Source organism: Lagenorhynchus albirostris, chromosome 12 (assembly GCF_949774975.1).
Source record: "Lagenorhynchus albirostris chromosome 12, mLagAlb1.1, whole genome shotgun sequence".
Taxonomy (NCBI): Eukaryota; Metazoa; Chordata; class Mammalia; order Artiodactyla; family Delphinidae; genus Lagenorhynchus; species Lagenorhynchus albirostris.
This window is the reverse complement of record NC_083106.1, coordinates 30,510,293-30,535,749: the sequence shown is the minus strand read 5'-3', so window position 1 is coordinate 30,535,749 and position 25,457 is coordinate 30,510,293. Positions and strand designations below refer to the sequence as shown.

The 25,457-nt window shown below is 37.2% G+C and overlaps 1 protein-coding gene across 2 annotated transcripts in view; it reads left to right on the top strand.

The window, feature by feature from the left end:
- Positions 1-25,457, top strand: part of ENPP1 (ectonucleotide pyrophosphatase/phosphodiesterase 1) — a 65,956-nt gene that overhangs the window by 14,617 nt on the left and 25,882 nt on the right. For both annotated transcript variants that reach the window (XR_009543753.1, XM_060167336.1), the window contains exons 2-6: positions 18,538-18,610; positions 20,823-20,939; positions 21,671-21,796; positions 22,701-22,761; positions 24,915-25,012. Coding sequence is in view for 1 of the 2 variants with exons in the window: in XM_060167336.1 (XP_060023319.1) it covers positions 18,538-18,610; positions 20,823-20,939; positions 21,671-21,796; positions 22,701-22,761; positions 24,915-25,012 (475 nt within the window). In the remaining variant the exon portion in view is untranslated. The remainder of the gene's footprint in view (positions 1-18,537; positions 18,611-20,822; positions 20,940-21,670; positions 21,797-22,700; positions 22,762-24,914; positions 25,013-25,457) is intronic.

Here is a 25,457-nt window from a genome sequence, read left to right as displayed (position 1 = left end):
GATGCAGCCCCTGCCAGGGGTCCTGTCTGAGGCTAGAACAGGGAAGATGTGTTCTGACTTCTCCCGTCCTCCCACCCTCCGATCTTCTGTCAGTGTTTCCCATTGGCTTATCCTGGTCTGATGCTGGAGCCAGGGAGCCTGGGCAATATACTGATATTTACTAAGAGGTCCTTTCTCTGAGATAGAAGCTCAGGAGAAAGACAGTGTCAGAGTTTGGGTTTCTCAGGAAACTGACTCTGAGGTGGAGACTGGCATCCCAGGGGTTTTATCAGGTGTGCCCTTGAGATCAGCTCCTATGGAAGGAAAAGGACTGCGGGGAGGGTGAGGTGAGCTGTGAGGCAGTCTCTCAGTGGAGGCCTCCCCCCGACTCCGTGAACTCTTCCTCCTAGCATGACCATTTAGAGCTGTCCAGGAGGGAGCTGGCTTTCCTGGGAAGGGGTGTGGCATTGGGCAAGTGCTCTCTTCAGGTTGAGGCAGGCCCTGCCGGCTGGCACCCCCAGCAGCCAGGGGAGTAATTCCTTCCTTCCCGAAGGCAAATCCAGGCAGCTCATCACAGTCTCCATCACTGACGGCAGCAGATGTGAAAGCAGCATCTGCACATTGTTTAGTTTTAAAAATCATATAGCACTGAAATATATAAAGCGGAGGTTCAGCTTTTTCACTTAACAATACCATGTATTGTTTAAATGGGTCCATATCCCAACCTATGGCTCTACCTAAATTTAATAATATATATATATTTTAAAGAATTTATTGATAAAATAAGAAATGCCTATGAAATAGCATTACATGCAAAAAAGAAACAAAATTATGTATAGAATAATTTCTTGATTAAAAAATGCATTTAGAAAAACTTGTATACATTTACGTGTATGCATTTTTTTAAAAATTAAAAGTAGCCAACGTTTTTAAATAGTGGAAATTTTGTGGTGGAATAATATGGATTCATGCCTATTTCTTTTTTTCCTTCCCTTTTTAAATAAACTTTTTATTTATAGAATGGTTTTAGATTTACTGAAAAGTTGCAAAGCTAGTACAGAGAGTGTCGATATACCACACACCCAGTTTCCCTGTCACTAACATCTTATATTAGTATAGTACATTTGTCACAGCTAATGAACCAATGCTGGTACAGCCTTATTAACTAACGTCCAGACTTCATTCATATTTCCTTAATTTTTTCCCGAGGTCCTTTTTGTTTGTTGTTCTGGTATCCAACCCAGGAATACCATGTTACATTCCAATGTCACGTCTCGTTAGGTTCCTCTTGGCTGACTTTCTCAGACATTCTCAGACTTTCCTTGTTTTTGGTGACCTGGACAGTTTTGAGGAGGCCTGGTCATGTATATTTGTGGAATGTCTGATGTTTTCCTCATGCTGAGACGGGTATCATGTGCTTTTGGGAGACAGACCACAGAGGTAAAGTGTCGTTCTCAACATACCATATCAAGAGTCTATGCTATTAATGTGACTTAATCATCGATGATGTTAACTTTAATTACCTGGCTGAGGTAGTGTTTATCAGGATTCTCCACCTCAAAGATATTGTCTTTTGTGCCTTTCCATTCTGTACTCTTTGGCAGGAAGTCACTGTGTTCAGCCCACACTTAAAGAGGAGAGAGTTCTGTTTCACCTTGAGAGTGGGGTATCTACATAGATTGTTTGGAATTCTTCTGTACTGGAGAGTTGTCTACTCTTATTAATTTATTCAATCATTTATTTATATCAGTATTAACTCATTGATATTTATTTTACACTTTGGATTATAACCTAATAATATGTTGTTCATATTTTTGCTCAAAATTATTCCAGCTTTGGCCATTGGGAGTTGGCTCCTGTGTCCCTTTGACATACCCCCATCATTGTGTATATGTGTTTAGTACTCCCTTACTTTCTGGTGCTAGAAGATGAATCTGAAAGTCTAAAACGTTATCACACATGGTTACAGTTTTTTGTCTTGTGATGAAAAATTTTAAGTTCTACTCTCTTAGCAACTTTCAAATATACACTATAGTATTAGTAATTATAGTCACGATACTGTATATTACATCTCCAGCACTTTATCACTTATTTATTATATAACTGGGAGTTTATACCTTTTGACATACCCCATCATTGTGTGGGCCTGTGTGTGTGTCTGTGTGTGAGTGTATGTGTGCCTCCCCTTATTTTCTGGGATAGGATTTTTAGGCTCCTCTTGTCCTATTTTTTTTCCCCTAAATGTTTACTAACATTCTTGCTGCTATAAAGCTAGTGAGTGTAACCAAAAGTCCACTTCTCCACCTGAAAATTAGAAGTGGACTTATGTAAACATATACGCCTAAACTCTCTGTGCATTTACCAAAGGGAGAAAAGTACACATCACACCACTCACATCCCTTTATCACTCTGTAGAATAGTTTCCAGACATTTCCGTTCTCTGTGAAGTGATGAAGAACCAGGTGGTTACCTCTGAATGAAGCTGGCCAGCTGTGCACTTTCAGCAGAATCAGCTATTAGATTCCTTCATTTACCATTTTGCTGTGGAAATGGTTTAGGCATAAAGTCTGGGAGAAAGAAAAGCAAGCATGTTCTCTCATGTGGTCAGGAAGCCATGTTGGTTAGTACTACCAGCTTGATAAATTCATCTCTGTTCAGCATCTGGTCATCAGCTCTGTAGACTCAAAAGCCCCTAGTGGTTTTTGATGGGTCAGGGATTCAGGAAAGTCTTGGCCGGGCAGGTGGGCTCAGGGTCTGTCCTGCAGTTGCAGTCAGATGGTGGCTGGAGCTGCAACAGGGAATGGAGCATCTAGATGCTGGCCAGGCATCTCTCTCCCACTTCATGTAGTTTCAGGACTTCCCCACTGGTCTCTGTGCCTGGGATAGTCTGGGCTTACTCGCAACATGATGGCCTCAGAGTAGACTGCCAGCAAGGGGGCTGAAGGCTTTAAGAGTAAGTATTTCAGTATGGATTTACATAATTTTAAAGTAATTGGATAGTATTTTATATTGTTTGCGTTTACCATAATGCATTATATTAACTCAGTTGTTTATTAACAGAAATTTAGGTTATTTGCGTGTCTTTGGTATTACAAATAATGCTGCAATAAATAACTATCTCTATGCATATCCTCATCTGCTTATGTGAACCTTTCTATCAGATAAGAGATTTGGAATTGCAAGAGTGGAGGATATGTACATTTTGAATTTAGATAGATTCATCTAAATGACCTTTGAGAAAGACACTTATGCTTCTATGAAGACAGTGTGAAGGTGCCTGTCTCTCCTTATATCCTTGCCAGCACTTGTAATTATCAATCTTTTTAACATTTGTCAATTTCATTGGGTAAAAAAGGGACTCTTTGATTTATACTTCTTTGATTTTTAATGAAGGCATATGACATATTTTTATTAGCTGTTTTATTTCCTGAAATGTCTGGTTTATTACTTTTGGTATTTTAAAATTGTGAGTTATCTTTTTCTACTTAACTTTTATACACTCATAATCTATCATGGAAATTAACTTTTTGTCATATGTTGGAAAGTTTTACCTTAGTTTCTCCCACCCTGATTTTTCTTGTGTTAGGGGTTCTTTGTTTTTGGAATTTTTACAGAAATTCCTAATTTTTATGAAATCAAATATATCAGCTTTTCCATTATAATTTTTGGATTTTGTGCCATGCTTGTAAAGGTGTTTATCACCCTAAAAAAATAAAAATATTTGCCTATATTTTCTTCTAGTGATTTCATGTTATACCTTTAAATATTTATTTCAGATGTTATTTTGTTGTAAGGCAAGAGAGAGAAATCCAGTTTACTATATACGTCCCTCAAGATCTCTTTTCTCAATAGATTGCTTTTCTTAAAAAGCTAAGGTAATTCTGAAGATTAGATAAAGAGAGGCCACAAAAATGTATTTTTCAATACTAACAGTCCTGTTGAAGACAGAAGACGGTTAAATAAGCCATCAGACTAAGAACAGTGTTGGTATTTAATAATTCTGTGATCCCTTGTGGGCATTACCCATTGGTGGATGTAAATAGAAATTCTAGGGGCAGGAGGCTATATCTGAGGAGTTACCCACCAGCTTTTTAAGAGGATCCTGCTTTGTGTTGAGGTGTTTGCTGTTACTGATCTTGTTGATTAGGTGCTTGCATCTCAAGATTCAGTGAGGGTGTGGGAGTCATGGAAGGAAGCTTGCCATCAGAGCTGAATCTCTGCAGAGACCATTACTTTAAACTACCAAATGGACTTTTATCCTTTGACCTTTAACTTCAGAGGGAAACAGAGGGAAAAGTCTGAAGGAAAGTCTTCAGAGCGAAATGTCTGTGAAAGCAGTCACTGCGATCTGGGAGAAGTGATTTGCTCACTCAAGCAGAAGTTATAAGTACTGGATGTTTTTTTCTTTGAAAATGTTTGGTACTTTTGGCAACAAAAATAAATGATCATGTTTTTCTTTTTATTGTACCTGTATGAGATGATGAATGTTAGCTGAGCCTGTTGTGGTAATCATTTCACTATATATTTAAATCAAACCATCATACTGTGCGCCTGAAACTTATACAGTGATATATGTTAATTATTTCTTAATAAAACTGGGGGGAAAAAATGAACACTATAGGAAAGGAGAATTACTGGCCTAGATAAAGCAGTTCTCTGGAGGCCTTGCAGGGTCCCCAGGAAAAGTTCTGATACTGAGGATATGGCTCAGGTGAGTTTCTGACCCCCTTTCTGCTTCACCTGGGAAAGTAAGGCTTGCAGGCTAGTGTTTCAGGTACTTCTCATGACAGGCCTAATAGTTTATTCCAATGGCCTGTGTTCAACAAGAAATCTTAATACATGTATATATTTGGGGTAATATTCCTTAAGAGAGGAATGTGGGGCTAGGGGTGATCCAAATAAAGGTAAGATCAAATGTCAGGGGAAAGTAGATTCATAGATATTTTAGATTTATTAGGGAGAAGAGAAAATACCCAGTCCAACCCAATAAAGGGGCTGTAGATAACGTGCTTTTCTCAGTATCACAAAGCTCCAGAAGTAAGTCACATCTTAATTTGGATATAAAGGCATGAGAGTTATTGGTCTCTTTGAGATTAGGGCTACAATTTTGCCAGACTTATATTTTTAATGAAAAATGGATAGAATTTAAATAATTTACTTACAGTTTATGGTAAAGTTCTAACATTGTTTCTGTTTTCTTAAGCTAGAGTTTTAATTTGATATTCCATTTTAACCTGTTCTCCTAAAAAAATATTTTCCAATTATCATTACTAGCTCCCATGGGCCACTAATTTGAGCTTTCTTTGAGACTTTTCTTCAAATGCTTATTTTACCAGGATAATTCATTGAAAATTAGGGAAATGATGACATGACTATTTGCTTGAATATTAGAAGTGCCAAAACCCTTCTCTGGACTATTAGAGTTTAGACAAGACCCTCATAGTTTTATTTGCCCGGGAGACTGGTTCAACCAAGTGTGTACAGCACTGTGCTTATTCAAGATAATTGTTTTGAACTGCACTTTCTATTATCAGCGACTCCTAACAGATTTATGTTTGATTGAGGGCATTATCTTCTCTATCTTTCATGTACATAGTGTCATATCTGAATGGTAAAAAATATGTCTGCCATTATCTTTCTTTCTCACTTAGGAAAGAGTTAAAAGCTCAGAGCTGCTGAGTGACAGATGGGGGGAGCCTTTAAGAGCCAGTGTTAAAAATAATAATAATATAAATATTACATTAAATATTTAAATATTAATTTAATGATATTTTGTACCTCATAAAACTGCTCTACTGCCTTCTAAGTTTATTTCTCCTGTGTTCTTTTTTAAAAGGATATGAGAAAAAAGAATACCAAGGAAGAGTGTGTAGTTTCTCAATGTGAATATATTTCTTTTTACTCATGACTAGAATTCACTTTGGTAAAGTCTATTAAACTCAGCCTGCTACTGATTTCCCCCATTCACTAAATATGAGAAGTAGTTTGTATCTTAAGAAATGTGCCAGATTTCATGGCAATATTTCTGCCATAAATTGGAAGAAGTACTGTTGGAAATGATGGTATACATCCAGCAATTCTGTTAATCATTATTGTAAAAAATTGTGTCAATGATGAATTCTTAGAAAGTCAACCAAATTTTCTGTGATACGTCTTTGAAGCTTGTTTTTGTGGACTCCTGTCTTAGCATCTCTCATTTTAAAGGTAATATTTTCCCTTTTATAAAGTTTGTGGAAAATATAGTATCCTCAGAGCAGAGGTTCCTTCTATCCGTAGAAGTAAGAGTCTCTCTGAGGGGGAGTGCTACGGCTTGTGATCTTAGCTTGCTTATAACTCATACAGAGGTCCTAGAAGTGCTTTAGCAGCTGGGCTTGCGCAGGTAGTGACACGTTCTTCCCCACATGTATGGATCTGTCCAGAGTCAAAGGAACCCACCATGGTGTTCCTCTCCGTTATGTTGTCATTAGCCTTGTGAGTGGTCCTTCTAGTTACTCTTATAAGCAGTGGTTTGATAAATGGCCTTGATCACCAAGACCCTGGATGTTTTTGGGGTTTTGTTGTCATTCTTTGTGTGTGTGTGTGTGTGTGTGTGTGTGTGTGTATTATAGTTTAAGAAATTGCTAGTTATTGCTTGAAACTTCATAAAATGACTGCCCCATTACACTTTTATTTTAGCACCTCTTCTTCCCTCTGTCATTGTAATCTTCAACCTATGCTAGTCATAAGCTGGTATTGTGATAATGATTTCTGTGACTCCTAATTGAGACCTGTCAATAAGAGAATAAATATTATCATTATTTTCTTAATTGCCAATGCTGATGTAATTGTGAGGGTAAAGGACGTTCAGCTTAATACAGTTGTCGTATGAGATATTTCCTGGAATAGTACTGGCAGGGACTAATATTTCTTAAATTGAAATTGAAGAGGTTGAGCATGGGCCAGAGAGACAGAGATATAAAATATGTATTTTTGGAAACTATCAGAAATCAGAAATTGAGATATGGTTTTGAAGTCATAATTTCATTTTATGAAGAAATTGTGCACGCTTATATACCTTATAAGCTATGTATTATATTATAAGTGAATTATCTTATATATGTAATATGTTGTATGAAGTTGGAACATCCTGTGGAGGACATAGGTATTGTGTAATTTATGGCGTATCCTCCATATATAAAGATATATGCAAGCTGATCTCACTTTATCTACCTCAAGTTGTGAAGGTGCTCTCAAACTTGAAATTTCCCCAATGTTTTTGGCAGAAGCAAAACATAAATCCTTTTTGGAGGAAAACACCATCATCCTCAGCGTCAAAGAATCCTGAAAATTTTTAACATCGATGAACAGAACACAGTTAAAAACAACTAAGCACACAAAGGAAAATGGCAACATGAGCAAAACCCAGCAGAAGTATCACACAGCAGAAGCAAACAAACAGTGGCTTCAGATGGTAGCATTATCAGACACAGATTATAAAATTCTTGTCCTTTTTAAAGAAAATATGGAAGAAATAATAGTGAATTGAATTAGAAGGATAATTTCTTGTGACCTTTCTTTGTGATACATGCTAGATGATGTCTTCCGATCTATTTTTCAGCTCACAAATTCTGTCTTCCACTACTCTACATCTCTCTTCTGATGTGAAGCCTAATCCCTTAATTAATTTTGTTCATTTTATTTTTCATTTTATTTCTAAAAATTTTATTTGGTTCTTTAAAAAACTGTCTAGGTTTCCTGATTACTGATAGTATTATCCCTTTTACCTTTTATTTTGGACACTATTTGAAGAGATGACAATTTTCTAGAACTGATGAAAGACATCAGTCCTTAGATTCAAGTAGCTCATTGAATCGTAAGCAGAATAAATAAAAGAAATATATGTCAAAAAACAACAGAATAACATTGCAGAATACAAAGGTAAAAATAAAATCATTGGAGGCATAGGAGAAAAATGGCAAATTTTCTTCAAGTGTGACGGACTGACAGCTGAATTCTCATAGTATAATGAGATCTTCACTGTGCCGAAAGAAAACAATTGCCGGACTGGAATTGTATCCCCTGCAGAAATACCGTTCAAGAACGAGAGTAAAATAAAGACATGTATATACTAACAAACACTGACAGAATCTGCCATGAGGAAAATTTATAAAGATTTCTTTATGTAGAAGGAAACTGATTCCAGATGTTTCCAGATGAAAAGTGTAAAGGAAAAAATGCATTAAAATGCATAAACTTGTAAATATTTGGGTAAACCTAAATGTACTTATAAAACAACAATGTCTTAGGGGTTTAAAAGTTAGAATAAAAGTAATATTAAAAGAGAATAAAGTCTGAAAAAGCTAAAACCTAAGCGTCCATATCAACAACTTAATAAAAGAAAACCCAGAAGATTAGACCTGGGATATGGAAGGAAAGAAAAAAAATAAAGATAAGACCAGAAATCAGTAAAATAAAAAAGAGACTGACAAAGTAAAAAGCAGATTCTTTGAAAAGGTATGATCCCCCATGGTGAGCCTGATTACCCCGAAAAAGAGAGAAGGCACAAATTACATCAGGAATGAAAAAAAGGAACACAAATTCAGTGCTACAGACACTGAAAAAATAACAAGTGATTATTGTAAATCACTTTGTACCAATGTAGTTGAAAATGCAGATGAAGTGAAAAATTCCAAGAAAAACTGAGTCAAGAAAAATGAGAGAATCTAAGTAATTCTATAATCAATGAAGAGATTGAACCAGAAGTCAATAAACTTCTTGCACAGACCTTTCTAGGCCCAGAGAGCTTCCACAGTTAGTTCTGTCCTTCAAGGAAAAACTAACTCTGATCTTATACTTCTTTACTGCTTATTGTGAAGTGAAGTTGGCATAGCCTTTCACTTGAAGATCTTTTTATTGTTAGTGTTCTGGTATTTTATAGTGATGTGAATAAGTATGAGCCTTTGATCTATTATTCTGGTTACTTGATATTAGTAGTATGAGCCTTTTGATTTCAAGATTTGTATGTAACTTCTTGAATCCTATTGAGAATACTATTTAGATGGGTTTGTTTTAAATGTTTTTCTCTCTTCTCCTTCCTGTTTTTCCTTTGTGTTGATCTTAGACCTTTCCTTTTTGTTGATCTCATATTGTAGGCTTACCTCAAATGACTGGTGAATCATGGTGATTCATTGATATTTAAGAATGAGGGATTAGGTAGGTTAAATGGAGGCAGAATTTGTTGATTAGAGTTTGCTTAGAGTAAGTGGGCAGGGAGGACTTCTTGTTATGCTGAAGATCACTAAAATGCCAGAATGAGGTAAACTTTACTCTGGGTCACTAGTATCCATGCTAGCCCCCTGGGTTCTCCAGTATACTGATTCTAAAAGTATATGGGTTCATTGTGGAAACTGGAAAATAAGGGTAAGTACCAAGAATCACTGTGAGCCCATCAGCCAGAGATAAGACTATTTGTAAGCTATGTATTATGTATAACATAAAATTAGCACCATATTGCCTATTCTGTTTTATAGTTTGCAGTTCATACTCAACGGTGTCTTTCCCCAGGTCATTAAATATTCTTCTAAATCATAACTGTTAATGGCTGTATAATACTCATATACATAGTCCATATTTTCTTTAGCCATTTTCCTATTATTAGACATTGTACATATGTCTATTTTTATTATAAATAGTACTGCATGTATATATTTGTATCTAAATATTTGTACATAATTTTTTTGCCTTAGGATGAAGTGTAGGAAGTGTAGTTTTTGAGAAGTATGTATACTTTAAGGTGTTTGTTTCAGACTTTTTCTAGAGATTTTTATATGCACAGTGCTTGGATCAATCCACAGCTAATCTTTGTTAAGTGTGCAGATATGAATCTGTAGTAATCTCTAATACACAAATTGGTGTTTACACGGATCCCTTTTTCAGTGGCATGGGTTGGAGAGCTGCTGTATAGGTACAACTGAAGTTACCAGTACAGCCATTCCCTGCAAAATAATAATTTGCTTTTCTTCTCTATTACACCTTTTTGACATATTTTCTTTACCAGTGCATGGTCTTCAACCACTGTTAAACAGATTACTGCAGAATTAACCACCCCCCCAAGAAAAAGGGAAATATTAGTATACTAGTTTATGGCATTTCTTTTAACAGCAAATAAGAAAGAATGCCCTGAAGTTTGATTAAACATTGATAAGGTTATATTGTTCCTGTGGAAGAATCTGTAATGTCTCAGTGCTCTAAGTGAGTTGGATATTCTTAGTAGGAACTGTCATTTATGGAGTACCTCAGTGCCCCAGTCACCAATCTGGGTACTTTCTGTAAATTATGTCCAAGGCTTGTGCCAATTTTTTGAGGTGTGTATTATCACCACTTCATAGATAAAAAATAATGTTTAGCAAGGATATGAAACATTTCTAAGTCACATAGTTGGTGGTTGTCTATAAGTCACAAGAAGGTAAGCTCCATGAAAACACTGAAATGTTTCCATTTCCTGGTGTATACCCAGCACGAGACTCTTCTTTTTTTTTTTTTTTTGGTACGTGGGCCTCTCACTGCTGTGGCCTCTCCCGTCGCGGAGCACAGGCTCCGGACGCGCAGTCCCAGCGGCCATGGCTCACGGGCCCAGCCGCTCCACGGCATGCGGGATCCTCCCGGACCGGGGCACGAACCCATGACCCCTGCATCGGCAGGCGGACTCCCAACCACTGCGCCACCAGGGAAGCCCACGAGACTCTTCTTAACACGTGGTAGCCTCTCAGGAAATATTTGTTGAATGCTGAAAAAAAGGAATGAACAGAGGTGGGATTTGAACCCTCACCATTTTGAAACAGAACCCCTTTCTGTCAGGTAGATGTCAACTTCTTCAGCGTGTTCAGGTTTCACGGAGAGGTTGAGCGTGAGGTTTGCCTCTAAGTGATGTGCTCGTCCAGTGCGTAGTATCTCCTTCCCCCTTTGCATTTGACCAGTTATATAAATTGCTTCACATAAAATTTCACTGCCGTTTGGGAGAATCTTCAGTTAAGTCAAATGTAACTAAAACGATACTAAGTATATAAGAGGCCAAGCAAAAGTTAGAACCTTGTCTTTAAAAAACTTCTCAATACACTCAAGCAATTGTTCTAACTTCTACACTGAACTTTGTAACACTTCAAAGTTCTTCAAAAACAAGACATTATCTTTGAGCGTGACATCCCTCTGAGCCGCCGGTGGGAGTTTCTTGGCACTGGGCTCGTTGCATTAGGATCTAATCCTTATCCTCTAGGAAAGGAAATCCCCCGAAGACTCCAGCAATGCATAGGTCTGAGTTCCCACAGAGTCGTTTCCAGACAGCATGCTGCTTGAGTAAAAGGTCAGAGGACTGACTGATAGGCCATGTGGTCAGCTAATTCATCTTCAGATTGGAGAGGCATCTGTCACATTTGAATACCAAATCCTGCAGTTGTCCATTTCCTAAAAAATGCTTTTCCCCTATATTTATTATAGGCACCCTTTATATAAAGGCACTTAACAAACTGATGGACTTTGTCAACTCAGGTGAAGAAAAGGGGGAGATTTATAGTTTTCCCCCAAGTTGTTTAATTAAATCAGTTTACTGATTTTTCAGGCCAACAGTTATTTTTGAATGTCTATGCGCTAGGCACTCTGCTAGACCTAGAAAATACAGAGATGAGTCAATAAATCCACACCTCCCTGGAGCTCACAGTCCAGTCAAAGACAGACAGATAAACAAATCTCCCAGAGCATGGTCAGGGCTGCAGTAATTGGAAAGACCCAGAGGAGGACAGAGCATCTCCTGAGAGAAGACAGGCAGGTGAGTGGCTTACGGCACAGCCTTTCACAGTGTCACCAAAGGATCTTTCTAGAATTTATAAATCCAGTCATGTCACTTTCATGTTTAAATCCGCAGCAGCTCCACACTGACTGCCCCAAAGGCCACAGCCACCTTTCAGCCACTCCCGTGTCCCTCGCTCCTGCCCCACTCCCTTTACAATCTGACTGCTTAAGTCCTAATCTTGCCCATGTCGCTTATCAACTCTGTGATCCTTGGCAAGTTGCTAACCTCTCTGCAGCTAAACTGGCTAAACTTCCTTAAACTGGGTAAATACAATAATCTGTGTCACAGTGTTATTGTGAGGATTAAATGATTTGATAGAAAACTCTTAGAAAGTGCCCAGCACATAGGAAGTACTACAGAAGGGATAGTTGCTGTTGTTCTGTAGAAGTGATGGCTACTACTGTAATCACTGTTATTCTCTCTTTCCCAGACTGGTGTTATTTTCTATACTTCCCTGGCTTTGCACAAAGCACCATTGCATAGATTTGTTACTGAATTAGACACCAGGCCCCTCTCTTGGGGCGCTAGCTGAACTGAGGCCCCCTGGCTGGATCAGGGAGTTCTTTCCCGCGCTCAGGTTCACGCTGCCAATAACGAAACTGAGTTTGGTGCAAGCAAGACAGGCTTTTATTCAATGGCCAGAGAATGGAGAAGGGGAGCTCATGCTCTAAAGGCACCATCTCCTCTAAGGGAGGGAAGTAAGGGAATCTTAAGGGTCAGGAGGCAGACAGGTCATCAGGGCACTAGGAAAGGGGTGGAGATTTCCAGCCTGGGCATGCACGGTCTTCCACACTCCTTTGCACACAACACCAGTTGTGCGAGCAGAGTACCAATCCCCCCATTGGGCAAAGATCTTAGCATGGTGATGAAGCAAAGGTAACTCTTGGACTCCTCCAGGTTTCATCTGCACAGATGCGGTCCTGTGGTCAAGTCAGGGCCGGGTTCTGAGCGGTTGACCACTGTGTATCTCTCAAAGCATGTATCTCTCCCAGTAGAGCTGCAAACCATCGGCCCAACACCAGGTACTTTTGAAACAAACACAGAGATAAATCAGGGCAAGTGTCCTTCAGCTCTCAGGGGTTGACATGGAAACACAGAGATAAATCAACTCAAGGAAAATGGTGACCATTAGCCTACTTCGTCTGCCATCTTGGATCTAGCTGGTTCAGTCTGGTTTTGCCGCGGGCCTTTGTGGCGTCTTGTTGATAAAACACAGCTAGCCTGTACAGTTAAAAAATAGTTTCTGTACCTATGCATGGGTGCATGGGTGACACATTGTCACTATGTAGTTTAATTCTTAGGTTACTTCTCACTGTCTCATGTCTTTATCATCAACAAATTCTAGAGTTGTTGCCCTGAGTAGATTATCAACTCAGATTAGGGATTTCACCACAAATTCTTTTTGTTTTAATTTTGTGCTTCTCCACAGAATCGAAGTCCAGTGCATATTGCAGGCACTCCAACATTTGTTTATTGATTGAAGGGGAAATTCCTTTTTTCCCCCCTTTCTCTTTGTGAAGCGTTTTGTAACCATTCTCTCCTTTTCTTCTCTCCACTGTGCTGGTAGCATGTTAACATTTTTTACATATTTCAACTGTAGCTCTTTTCCAGTTCCATTGTAATCATTCATTTTAATGTCCACATGCTTTCTCTGTCAGGGGAGGAATTGCTTTCATTTGCATCTCTGGCCTTTAGCAAAGGCCAGTAGACACATTTGTATGAATACTTGATAAAGAAAGAATGATACTCATTATGTTAACGCCACTGTGTTTGAGGGAATTTGTGAGAAAAAAAATTGAGTGATTTCTTTATATCTGTTTTGGTTCACTAAATGTCCAAGAAATGATTCAGGGACTCTAACTACACAAGCAGGAAACTCCAAATAAATATTGTTCTAACATAGAGGCAAAACATTCCAACAACTTTACTTTTGCTTATATGTCTCCAAGCTTCATGTTTTCTAAGATAAAATATTTTGTCTATAGCTTCTAAGAAAATATCAAAACTTGAAAACTACCTAAATTGTTATAGAGATATGAAAGGATGGTGGATTTTGACATTGTTGGATTAAACTACTTTGAGAATAAAATTCAAATTGAATTAGATTTCACAGCTCTGATAATCGTTGGAGAGAAATTTCCTACTAAAAACTATTCTGATTGGGTGTTGTGTAACAAAGTAGTAGGTAATTTAAATTTCATCTTTTTTTTTTTTTTTTTTTTTTTTTTTGCGGTACGTGGGCCTCTCACCGCTGTGGCCTCTCCCGCTGCGGAGCACAGGCTCCGGACGCGCAGGCTCAGCGGCCATGGCCCACGGGCCCAGCCGCTCCGCGGCATGTGGGATCCTCCCGGACCGGGGCACGAACCCGTGTCCCCTGCATCGGCAGGCGGACTCTCAACCACTGTGCCACCAGGGAAGCCCTAAATTTCATCTTTTACAGAGGTGAAATGATTGTTTCTATGGTCATACTTCAGTTTCAGTTTCATGCTATGCATTATCTAAAAGGTAAATCTAAATAATATATTTTAGTAACAAAGGTGATTAAAAAAATCAGCATGCCTCTTCTGTAGCTTAACAAGAGGGCAAAGATTTTCATATATCATGTATGCTTTAAACTCATGGTTGCAATTTAAATGCTTGCTTACCACTAAATCTTTTCATAGTTTTTTTCAAGATGAGACTTATTTGTAGCAGAACTGTTCACAAGTTTTGTTTTATATTTAGTTAGAACAGTAAGGTTATTGGTAATACATCTTCATGACTGAATTTCTTCAGCAGTGAGGGAATATGTATTGTAAGTCAATAAATTTGAGAATATAAATAACTTCTCTTATCATGATTTTCATTCATTGTCAAAAGGTTAACTCCGATTACTAGTAAAAGTAGTAGAACTTTTTCGTCTTCTTACTTCCAGCAAGTACCTTATGCCAATTTCAGGTTTGTACTTTTGGGTTCACCTCCACTCCAAATCGTCCCACTTCTGAGAACTCAGACTCTGAAATTCTCTTCAGAGTCCATAACTTCTGTTCTTCTTCCTTCCTCACTCCCTCCCTCATTCCCACTCCTTCATTCGCTCGATCCTTCACTTCTCACGGTTCTCCAGGCAAATACCCATGTTCACATGGTCCTAACCCTCCCTGTTCAGCTGTTGCAGTCACACCTTGACTCTCTTGTTCCCTTTTCTGTTTCCCCTCCCTTCCTATCTCCCCATGCCATGTTATCTTTTTACCCCACTCCCCCACTCCCACTCCTGGAATTCCAGGCCTCTGGGTCTTATTACAAACAATTCATAATCTCAGTTAAGCTGGGCCCCCAGAGCTGGAGGGTCTGTTCACTCTTCCATTATTGACTCCATCTCTGTTGTCCCTACTGATTTGCTGCCATCCTTCACGTGAGGTCTCCTAAGCCCCCTTCATCACTTCAGAGCCCCACCTTGGCTTCCTCACTCTCCACGGATGCTTCTTACTTACAGAGAAGGATTGAAGGGCTGCTTCCAACTTCCTATGGCTACCCCTCAGCTTTTTTTGGTTTTTGTATCTTTAAGCCTTCTTCTCACCCACCTATCTCTGAGGCTAATCCCCTGAGAGTATTTTATTGTATGATTAACCTGACTGTTTAAACCAGTTTCTTATAATGAACTTAGGTTGTTTCTGGTTTTTTTTTTTTCAAATACAAACAGTTCTGAATTAAACATCCTTGGATATATATATTATTATGTTACATACTATATTACTGCCCACTTATGAGAGTACAGGCAGTGCTAGCTTTGCATGGTTCTCTGACATGTACAATTTCAGTTCCCACAGTTTAATTAAATAACACCAGTCTCCCAACAACATGGTTCAAATTTCAGTAACTAAGATTTATTGACCATGAGTAATTGCAAAGTACAATCTTTGCTACTAGCTTTTTCAGTCCACAAAACACTATGCAAATAGCAGATGCATATCATGGTCAGTGACCAATGTCACTTCTTTTAAAGTGTGTCAGTGATTGGTTACTATGCATCTGTTGGTCAGTTCAGCACAGACAGAAAAACAAGTACTTGTGTGGCTTTTTTATCTGCCAGTGGTAGACCTACATCACATTTTATAGAAATGAGTAATTGAAAGAGGGAATTGGCTGATAAAGTGCAGTTAAAAAAAGAAAAGTGATGGGCTTCCCTGGTGGCGCAGTGGTTGAGAGTCTGCCTGCCGATGCGGGGGACACAGGTTCGTGCCCCGGTCCGGGAAGATCCCACATGCCGCGGAGTGGCTGGGCCCGTGAGCCATGGCCGCTGAGCCTGCGCGTCCGGAGCCTGTGCTCCGCAACGGGAGAGGCCACAGCAGAGAGGCCCACACACCACAAAAAAAAAAAAAAAAGAAAAGAAAAGTGATAATGCTGGAAATGAAATTCAGATCAAATGTGGTTGGGGTTACGGAAGAGATAGCTGACTGTGGGTAGGCTAACACTGCCGCTGTTCAACAGACTCTACATATGCAGCCAAAGGAACGTAGTGACAGCGAATTTATTGACATGAGAAGCATGGTTGTGATGGAAAGGATGAAGATGTCCCAGAGGAAGCGACAGTGATACAAAGGTTCATATTAATGGAATTTTTGGAGCTATTTCATGATATTAAAAGTACAAAGGTTAAAACGTTGGAAACTTATCTAAACTTAGAAAGGAATGTGACAATTTGCCAAGGCATATAAAAGATTCTCACTCTGTATTGTGAGAAGTGGATAAAACACTGTTCAAACTATTCTTGATAGGTTTATTACAAAGAAATAAAACTTTAATTTTCCATGGTTTAAATTACAGGATACTAAATACAGATTAGTATTACTATTTTTTCATTTCCCTATATATTTATAATTGACAGTAAGAGAGTTTTTATTGTTTTTGATAGATTCTTTAGAATTACTCTTCCATAAGTTTGTGTTAGTTTACACCACCATTAAAGGCTTAGGAGAATCCATTAGTACTCTTACGACATTGTTCTATTTGCCATTCTTTACTTATTTGTTCAAGCTCTTCTTCTGATGCCTCTTTATTTTAATGGACATATATACATTTGGGTTTTTGATTTCCTAAAAAAAGAACCTGACCTAGACCCTGTTGTATTTTAGACCCACTGTACTTTCACTCTTTTTTCCTTTACCTTCGTTTTCTTTTGAAATGAGTTAGACCTGCTTCCTCAGTTTACTTGCCATTCACTTCCTCTTTAGTTCTGCAGTCCCTTGACAGTAGGCATGCTGAGGACAGAGGTCATGTCTCTTTTATTACTGAGTACCCAGTACCTAAACTACAGATCAGCATACAGTCAATACTCAGTATGTTTTATTGGAGGGAATGAGTTCAGAAAACATAAAAACGCCTCTACCCACCACCCACCCTGTCCCATTCACCCATCCCTCCTGTCTTTAGTATCTCTTCATCTTGGCTTTGGGGAAATGCCACGCCACCTTTCCGTACTGTGTCCATTCCCCTTTTTCATATTCTGGGTTCCAGCCAAAGTAGGCTGTTCATCATTCATCTGCCACCTTCCATATGCCTTCCTTCCTGCAAGCCTTTCCTTATACCGGCTTTTCTCTGCTCTGCCCTCTCTTCCCTTCCATCAGCTCTGCCTGGCAATATCATGCCATCATTTCCCCTCTTCAGAGTCCAGCCCAGAGGCTTCCTCTATGAAGTCTTTTCTGATCTCTTTCTCACCGGCCACCGTAGCCTTTCTTCTTTAAACAGCTATAGAACTCTGCAACTAGAGTCTACCAAATATGAACCATTTGTGCTGTTGCTTTTGCCTTTTCCCAAAAAGTAGAAGCTCCTTGGGGGGTCTCTTATTCTTTCCTTCAATGCATAATATAGTCTTTACACATAGTTGGTGCTCAATGAATATTTTATTGAATTGTCCTGAAATGTGACATTCCAGAGAATGCCGCTCCATTCCATTGAAAAATATTGAGGACTATTTTGTAGATTATTCTGCTTTTTTTTTTTCTAACTCATAAATAAACTTCTGTCATTGTTCTTGGGAGTTATATGGTGTAATCGCTTACACCATATTCACCAAATGATCTAGTTAAAGTCAAATGTCAAAGTCCAGAATAGTGGAGAATGAGGAAGTTGCAAAATGTTAGAGCTGGAAAGATTTTTAGGGATCCAAGGAGTCCAGCCCTTTAATTTTATAAGTGAGTAAATTGATGTCTGGAATGTTAAAGTGACCTGCTCCAAATCTCTACACACCCAGTTTGTGGTAACATTTGGGTCCGGGATGTAGTCGTCCAACCCTGTCTGTTGCTCATTCCCACAAGCTGTCACAGTGAATATGAGAATAGTGTTTAGGTTTGTGTAATTAAACTGTTAAAAGAGGCATCTGATATTCTCATATTGCCTTTTATGGATTAACAAGTAGAGAATTGTTAGGTTTTCTTTTCTCCCTACCTTAATTATTATAAGTTTTTGGACTGGATTCATTTACATCAACTGGGAAATTTCTGGCAACATTAACCTTGGAAGGCATAGATTTGTTTGCTAATATTTAAGTAAACTTTGTTGAAGTATGACGTACATACAGAAAAGTACCTGAAGCAAAAATGTGCAGTTTGAATTTTTCCAAGGTGCACACATCATGTGACCAGCACCAGATCAGGAAACAGAGCAGCACCAACAAGTTTAGAAGTATTTAAAGAAATAAAACATTTGAAGAAATAAAAGGGCTTGGAAACTACATCTTTTTTTTTCTCTCTCCACAGGTATTGTCAGTCTGTGTGTTAACGACAATCCTTGGTTGTATATTTGGGTTGAAACCAAGCTGTGCCAAAGAAGGTAATTAGTACAGTAATTTTTGTGTGTGTGTGTGTGTGTGTGTGTGTGTGTGTGTGTGTGTGTGTGTGTGTAGGGGTACTAGTGAGCCTTTTTCAGAATATGATTGAGATAAGCGTTATGTCCTAATCCCTTGAGTACTCCATAGATAGTGCAAATTTGATGCTGGTTTGAGCCTTTTTCTTGAAGCTCTTTTATTATTTTAGCCATATACTATTTTATTTACTTGCAGAACTTCATCCCATAATGATGAAGAGGGGCTATGACCAAAAAACCAACCAACCAATCAAACAAACAGAAAAACCTCAAAACAGCAAAAAATAAAGAACAAAGACACAAACAAGCAGCTGGCTGACAGGTTCTGGTGCTGTGCTCCTGGAGCCTGTCTCCCTGACTTCCTCCAGTGACTCCCAAACACTTTTTCTCCCTAAGGAGTTAGCCCTGGAGGTTACTAGGTAACCAGTTAGCATCCCTGGGCAACCAGAAACTTATCCTTACATGCTTTTAAGTCTTTTAAAATTGCAGACATTTCAAAGCAACAGTGATATTTTTAAGCTAATATATATATATGTATATATTTTATTGAGTGCAGAAATCTAGCCAACACTGACAAGATTACTATGAATAATAAAACTCTGAATCACAGTACACTGTAGCAGTCATTATTTTGGCTCTGAGGTAGTTTTTATTTTTTCCCCGTTAAAATCACTGATGGTCTTCCTAGGGAATTTGGTTTTGAAAATTGAACAAATCCTTCTGTTCAACTATTCTGTAATTGTAATATTAGTCATTTAAAAAATTTTAGTGATTGTTAAGCTGTCATTTATTGTTGAAATGAATGAAATGTAATTTTATATATTTAGTCAGCAACTATTCAGAGCAAACTGTCAATGTTTAATAAAATTAAAAAGCTATAGACTTTAGTGTTCACCTGTGTAGCCTTTAGACACAAAGTAATTCCCCTTGAGTTCAGTTTGGCATGTAAAAATAAAACCGAATGATTGAAAACAGTAATTTTAATCTAAACTCAACATGGAATGCATATTATTTTTTAAATGACTAGGAACATATTAGTGAGCTCCAATTAATAGCTATTATTATAATAGCTTTTTCCCCTTGGGTCAGGAAAGTTAATATTTTTGACCCTAGAAATTATTATTGTCATTTCATCTCCTTAAAATTGCCTAGTTTCCCGGTGTTAAATGAGAGTTAAACTCTGTGGCAGTGACTTCTTGGTTCAGGAGACCATTGCAGTCAAGAGCTAGGATTATTCATTTTTTTCTTTTGGACTTCCATTATTTTATAAGTGGATTTTTTTTCTTACCACCCTGATTTTTTAGTAATCCAATAAAAACCTAGCTTATTCTAGGTAACTAGTAAAGAGTTACAATGTAAAATTGTTTCTAATGAAAAGTATTTTCCTTCCATATCTGCCATTTATCCATTTAACAAAAACTTATTAGTACCAGCTATAGTCAAGGCTCTTGCTAGGCACCAGGGATACAGTGTACTGGCTAACTTCCAGATGTGGTCTTTGTTCTTAAGAAGTTTGTGCTCTAGGGTGAGACTGGGATATTAACCAAATGATCTAGTTACAAATGGAAGTAAGTGACTGAGATGAAGGGTAAGGTTTTATACAAACTTAAGAAAAGGAAAAAGGACCTAGACTGGGAGTTTGGGAAAGTTTCTCAAAGGGAGCAGGCTGGATCTGAAGGTGCAATGGATGTTTTAGGTGATGGTGGGAGATGGGTCCCACAGAACATGTTCTGTACAAACACATTACTTCTCCTTTACACCAGACTGAGAATGATGTAAGTCAGGTATTCTCTGTCTTTCTGAAATATTCATAGATTATCACTTTTTAGAGAACTCTGCATAAAATCTTCAGAACAAGCTCTTCTTATTTTTCTTTTCTTTATTATTCAAAAGTATTTAAGTTTTATTACCCCCAGTAGGGTTTATAACATATAAAAGAAAAAAGTCATCTTTTTTTCCTATGGCAAGAGATAAAATTGCAAACTCTGTAAGGTTACTGCCTTCTGTTTGTGTCACTTTCTACATGTATTTGTGAAAAGATTCTTGGTTAACTTTATTGCCCACCCCATCTGTGTTTTCTAAAACAATATTTGAACCTGACTATAACTAACTTAGGTGTATTAATTGATGTTTGCTTTGTAATTATATAATGATTAGAAACATCTTTCAATATTTGCAGTTAAAAGTTGCAAAGGTCGCTGTTTTGAGAGAACATTTGGGAACTGTCGCTGTGACGTTGCCTGCGTTGACCTTGGAAACTGCTGTCTAGATTACCAGGAGACGTGTATAGAACCAGGTAAAAATATGCAGAGGAAAAGATGGAGTCATGGGCCTTGGTAAAAGAGCAAAGAAAAGTTCTGCATCTTTTAGGTATGTGATTTACCTAACCCATTTGAGATTTTTAAAAATTTGGCCTTTATATTTTCTGAGAGAAAAAATTTACATATTTTGCCTTGTTAAAAGTTTTATGGATAGCAAAACTGCCTGTTTTTAATGTATGCTGACAGCCTATGTAGTCTAATTTGCATTTCACCTAAGTTCAGAAAGGCTGCTTAAAATATATGAATATTTCTATGGGCTTATTAAAGCAAGAGTTCTTAAGATGTCCACTTAAACTTCAAAGTAAAACCATCAGACTATGGAAATTTTCTGTCTGATTTGGTCTTCTCTACGTATGACATGGAATAACATTTAAATGAGAGCGAGCCAGGTTTAGATTAAATTTTGAGAACTCTGACAATGACTGGTGGAGGAAGCCAAGATGGACATGGGAGTTGTATAATAAGAATTATGTTTGTTTACATTTTAAAATGATGAGATTCTGGCTTTTTAGTGAATAATAATTACTGCCTGAATATTTTCTCTCAGTTCAGATTGACCACTGTGGTGGCAGTTTCTGTGACTGACTAAGGGTTAGAAAATGGTCCATTGTCTCTTCATGGATCATGTTCCAGAGACATTTCTGTATTCACTTTGGACATGTTGAATTTGGACCATGAAATGTATTATGTTGATATTTGTTTCTAGAACGGATATGGACTTGCAGCAAATTCAGGTGTGGTGAGAAAAGGTTGTCCCGAAGCCTCTGCTCCTGTTCGGATGACTGCAAGGACAAGGGCGACTGCTGCATCAACCATGGCTCCGTGTGCCGAGGTCAGGAGGTCATGCCCTCGCCGGGTTCAGAGGCAGGCTTACATCTTCCTAGGTCCTAGCGGGGTTTAGCACAGATGTATTTTTTACATTAGAAGTCATAGTTATTGACCCACCATATTAGCTGAAAAAATATTTAAAAAACATTGTATTAAGGAAAATTTCAAACATATATACCTGAATAGAGAGAATATGTGATGAAGCTTGCATCACCCAGCTTAATAATTACCATTATCTAACATGGCCAGTGTTGTTTTATCTGTAGTCACTCACTCTTCTGCTACAACCCCCTCATGTTATTTTGATATTAGCTGCATATTTAACGCTGTACTTGTGGAAAGATCACTTTTGCGGTCCTGGCTGACTATATAACAGGTTCCTTTATAGTAAGTGAGGGCGATGTCTGCTGTGCATTGAGAGAATGGACGTGAAGTTAGGGCATAAGATTCTGTGTAAACTGATGTTATGATGATGTCTCGTCTAGGTGTTACAGGGTTCCTTGAAATTCTTTGACAGAACCTGGCTCTGTATGAGAGGAACTAAGACATCAAGGATTTAATACCATAAGATTTTGTTGGGTGGATAGAAGGAGGGTTGTAAATTTTGGCTGAAAATATTAACAATTTGAAAATGGAAAAGGTGCCTTCAAGTTCTCCCAAATACAGTAGTATGTTTTCGTCTTGCAATTATACATTCATTTTTTAATTCCTGATATCAGCTAACTTTTATTTTGAAACAGAATAACTCCCTTTATTTGTTTTGTTTCCCTAGAATCACGTCCCATATTATCTATGTATCTGTTAACATATTTTGTTTTTGGAATCTGTCCTAATGTGTCTCACAGGCATCACAATCATTGTTTCTATTGAGTATGTTTAACTCATTGTACTTCTTGAAAATGTTTTAGGTGAGAAAAGTTGGGCAGAAGAAACATGTGAGAGCATTAATGGTCCACAGTGTCCAGCAGGGTAAGATTATATTCTGAGATACTAATTTTTTTTAGGAGTACCATTTTTTTCTCTTTCCAAATAAAAATAATAATTATTCATTGCTTCAGTAAATATTATTTTTAGTTAAGCCTTCTTTTGGCACTGGTGGTATAGAGATGATTATGGCATGACTCCCCACTGTGGAAGCTAGTGGAAAAAAGAGAGGTCATAAATATTTCGTATTCATGAGTGTTGGGTGAAAGTATTTGTGTTTTTTTTCTTAGGAAGGAAGGATCTTTACATTCATTTGAAGTTTTTCAAGTTGAACTTACAGCAAATTACAGCTTCTTCTTATTTTTTTGGTGTGTTTTGGTTCATTTATATATTTTTGGGATAACATGTCTGTGAGAAGATGTTACATAATTTTTATAATTTATACTTGTTATTTTTGTATTTAGAGTATTTTTATAATACCTTATGTTTACAAGGTCATCAAAAAAAATTTGTGTGGAATTCAGAAGGTAGAAATTTGGTGACAGTATTAAACATAATCATCTTTGCTTCACTTGAACAAAGATATATGAATTCAAATTCATATAATTTGAATTATTAATCTTCAGAAATATATTTTTGTGTCTTTAAAATAATGATTTTTCCAGACTGTTAAACATTTTAAAGCTGTATTTTAGCTTACTTATGTATATAATTTATTTTTGTTTTTTAAATATGTAGTTTTGTTTTCTGTTGGATGGAAGAGTTCTTTTCTGTTTAAAACAACAGTAATAGCAGCAAAAACTAAACCCAAAAAATTCCAACAGAAGAGACTTTTTTCAAAGGGGACTTCTCATATATCCTAAGATGTCTGTTAAGTCCAAGGTATATTGGAAATTTTACACTTAATGAATTTTGAATCTTCCTTTTCCTTCTAAACATTGACTATTATTTTCCAATTGTAATGTTGACTCTGTTAGTGGAAAATATAAGTCCTTCTTTCTTTACAAGAAGACCATAATTTAGGACACATTTTATTATACAGGAAATTATTATACCCGTATATTTACCTGGAGGCCCAGCAAACTGTTTTTATGTTTTCTGTTGATTGAATAGAAATAATTTTATACAGACATGGACCATTGAGACTATATGCAGCTGATTCTGCAGTCTCCCAACAGAACTCTGGTACAAATACTAGTTAGTGGAAATTATACACAAATTTCCTCCTTTTTCCATTTGTGTTTGGGTATGAGAGTAAGCTGGGGAGGCAGTAGGGTTGGAAAAGGCAAGGTAAGGTAAATCTTTGTGCTCAGATTTTTAAATTACTGAGTAAACTTTCAGTAGAAAGTTTTTTCATGGTTATCCAATGATATACGACTTTCCTACTGTCTGTCTATCAGATGTCATTAGAAGCTGCAAAATTTCTGAACCATGCCTGTTTTGCTGTAGCCATGGAATGGTTGTCCATAGTTATTCTCTTTTGTTGGGAATATCATTATACATTTTTTTTTTGCTTCCCTCTTTGGATTTCCATACCACACATGTAAATCTGTGTGTGTGTGTGTGTGTGTGTGTGTGTGTGTGTGTGTGTGTGTGTGTGTGTGTACCTTCATTGTTTGTTTATTTCTAGCTTTGGATCATTTCTTTGTTGTTTATATATTTAAATGTAGTAAATACCTCACCAACTTCTCTATTAAATATTAATATCTTTTAAATATGGTAAACTTAAAAGCTAAATATTGTATATAATTTATGTGATATGAGATACTATCTACTAGTTTCAAGTAGAGACAATATCAGAAAATGCTTTTACAGAAAAAAAATAGTGGAAACAAGAAACATAATTTAGAACATGCTATTTGTTAACATTTATTCTCTTGCAAGTTGGGAAAATATGATTACATTTTAGTTGCCTTTGGTCTAGCTTTTGGAATAGCAGGAATCATAAATGATGGTCTCTGTGTGGTGGCTCAGAATGGTATGAGTGCTTAATCAGTACTATTTGATGATATATATGATAAAATATAAAAGCATATATGTGAATATAGATGCTTACAAAATATTCTTTATGAGGATGTTTGCTGAGCTTGTTAGTTTACCTAAGATTACATACCAACCTCAGTGGAAAATCTTCACTGAATCTGTGTCTTCTTTCTTCTTCTTTAAACAATTTTTTTTCTTTCTTTCTCATTATCCAGGTTTGAAATGCCTCCTACCCTCTTATTTTCTTTGGATGGTTTCAGGGCAGAATATTTACACACTTGGGGTGGACTTCTTCCTGTTATTAGCAAGCTGAGTGAGTAACTTCAGAGTTTACTATTGGAGTGCCACAGTTTCAGTGAGATAGACTAAGGAAGGAGTCTTTTTTTCGAAAAATACTGGCAGAATCTGTTTTACTAAACTCCTCTATTGAAAAAGAGTTAAACCTAATGATAAGGAACTAGTGTTTAATATTGTAATTGTTCTGAAACTGCCTTTTAAATAATTCTGAGATAATAGTAGTTATTTTAGGATTTTTATGCCTTGGTGATAGATGTAGATATAAGGATGAGATAAGATATACTTTTTTTTTTTTTTAGACTTGGATTCCTTTTATGGACAAATTATTTATATATTTATCTAATATGTATTACATCTTAAAATAGCATTTCAAAAACTGAAAATATTTCTGCTATGTTTCTAGTAGGGTAGATATAGAATATTTGTTATTTATCTTATAGTATCATGTAGCATCCTTCCAA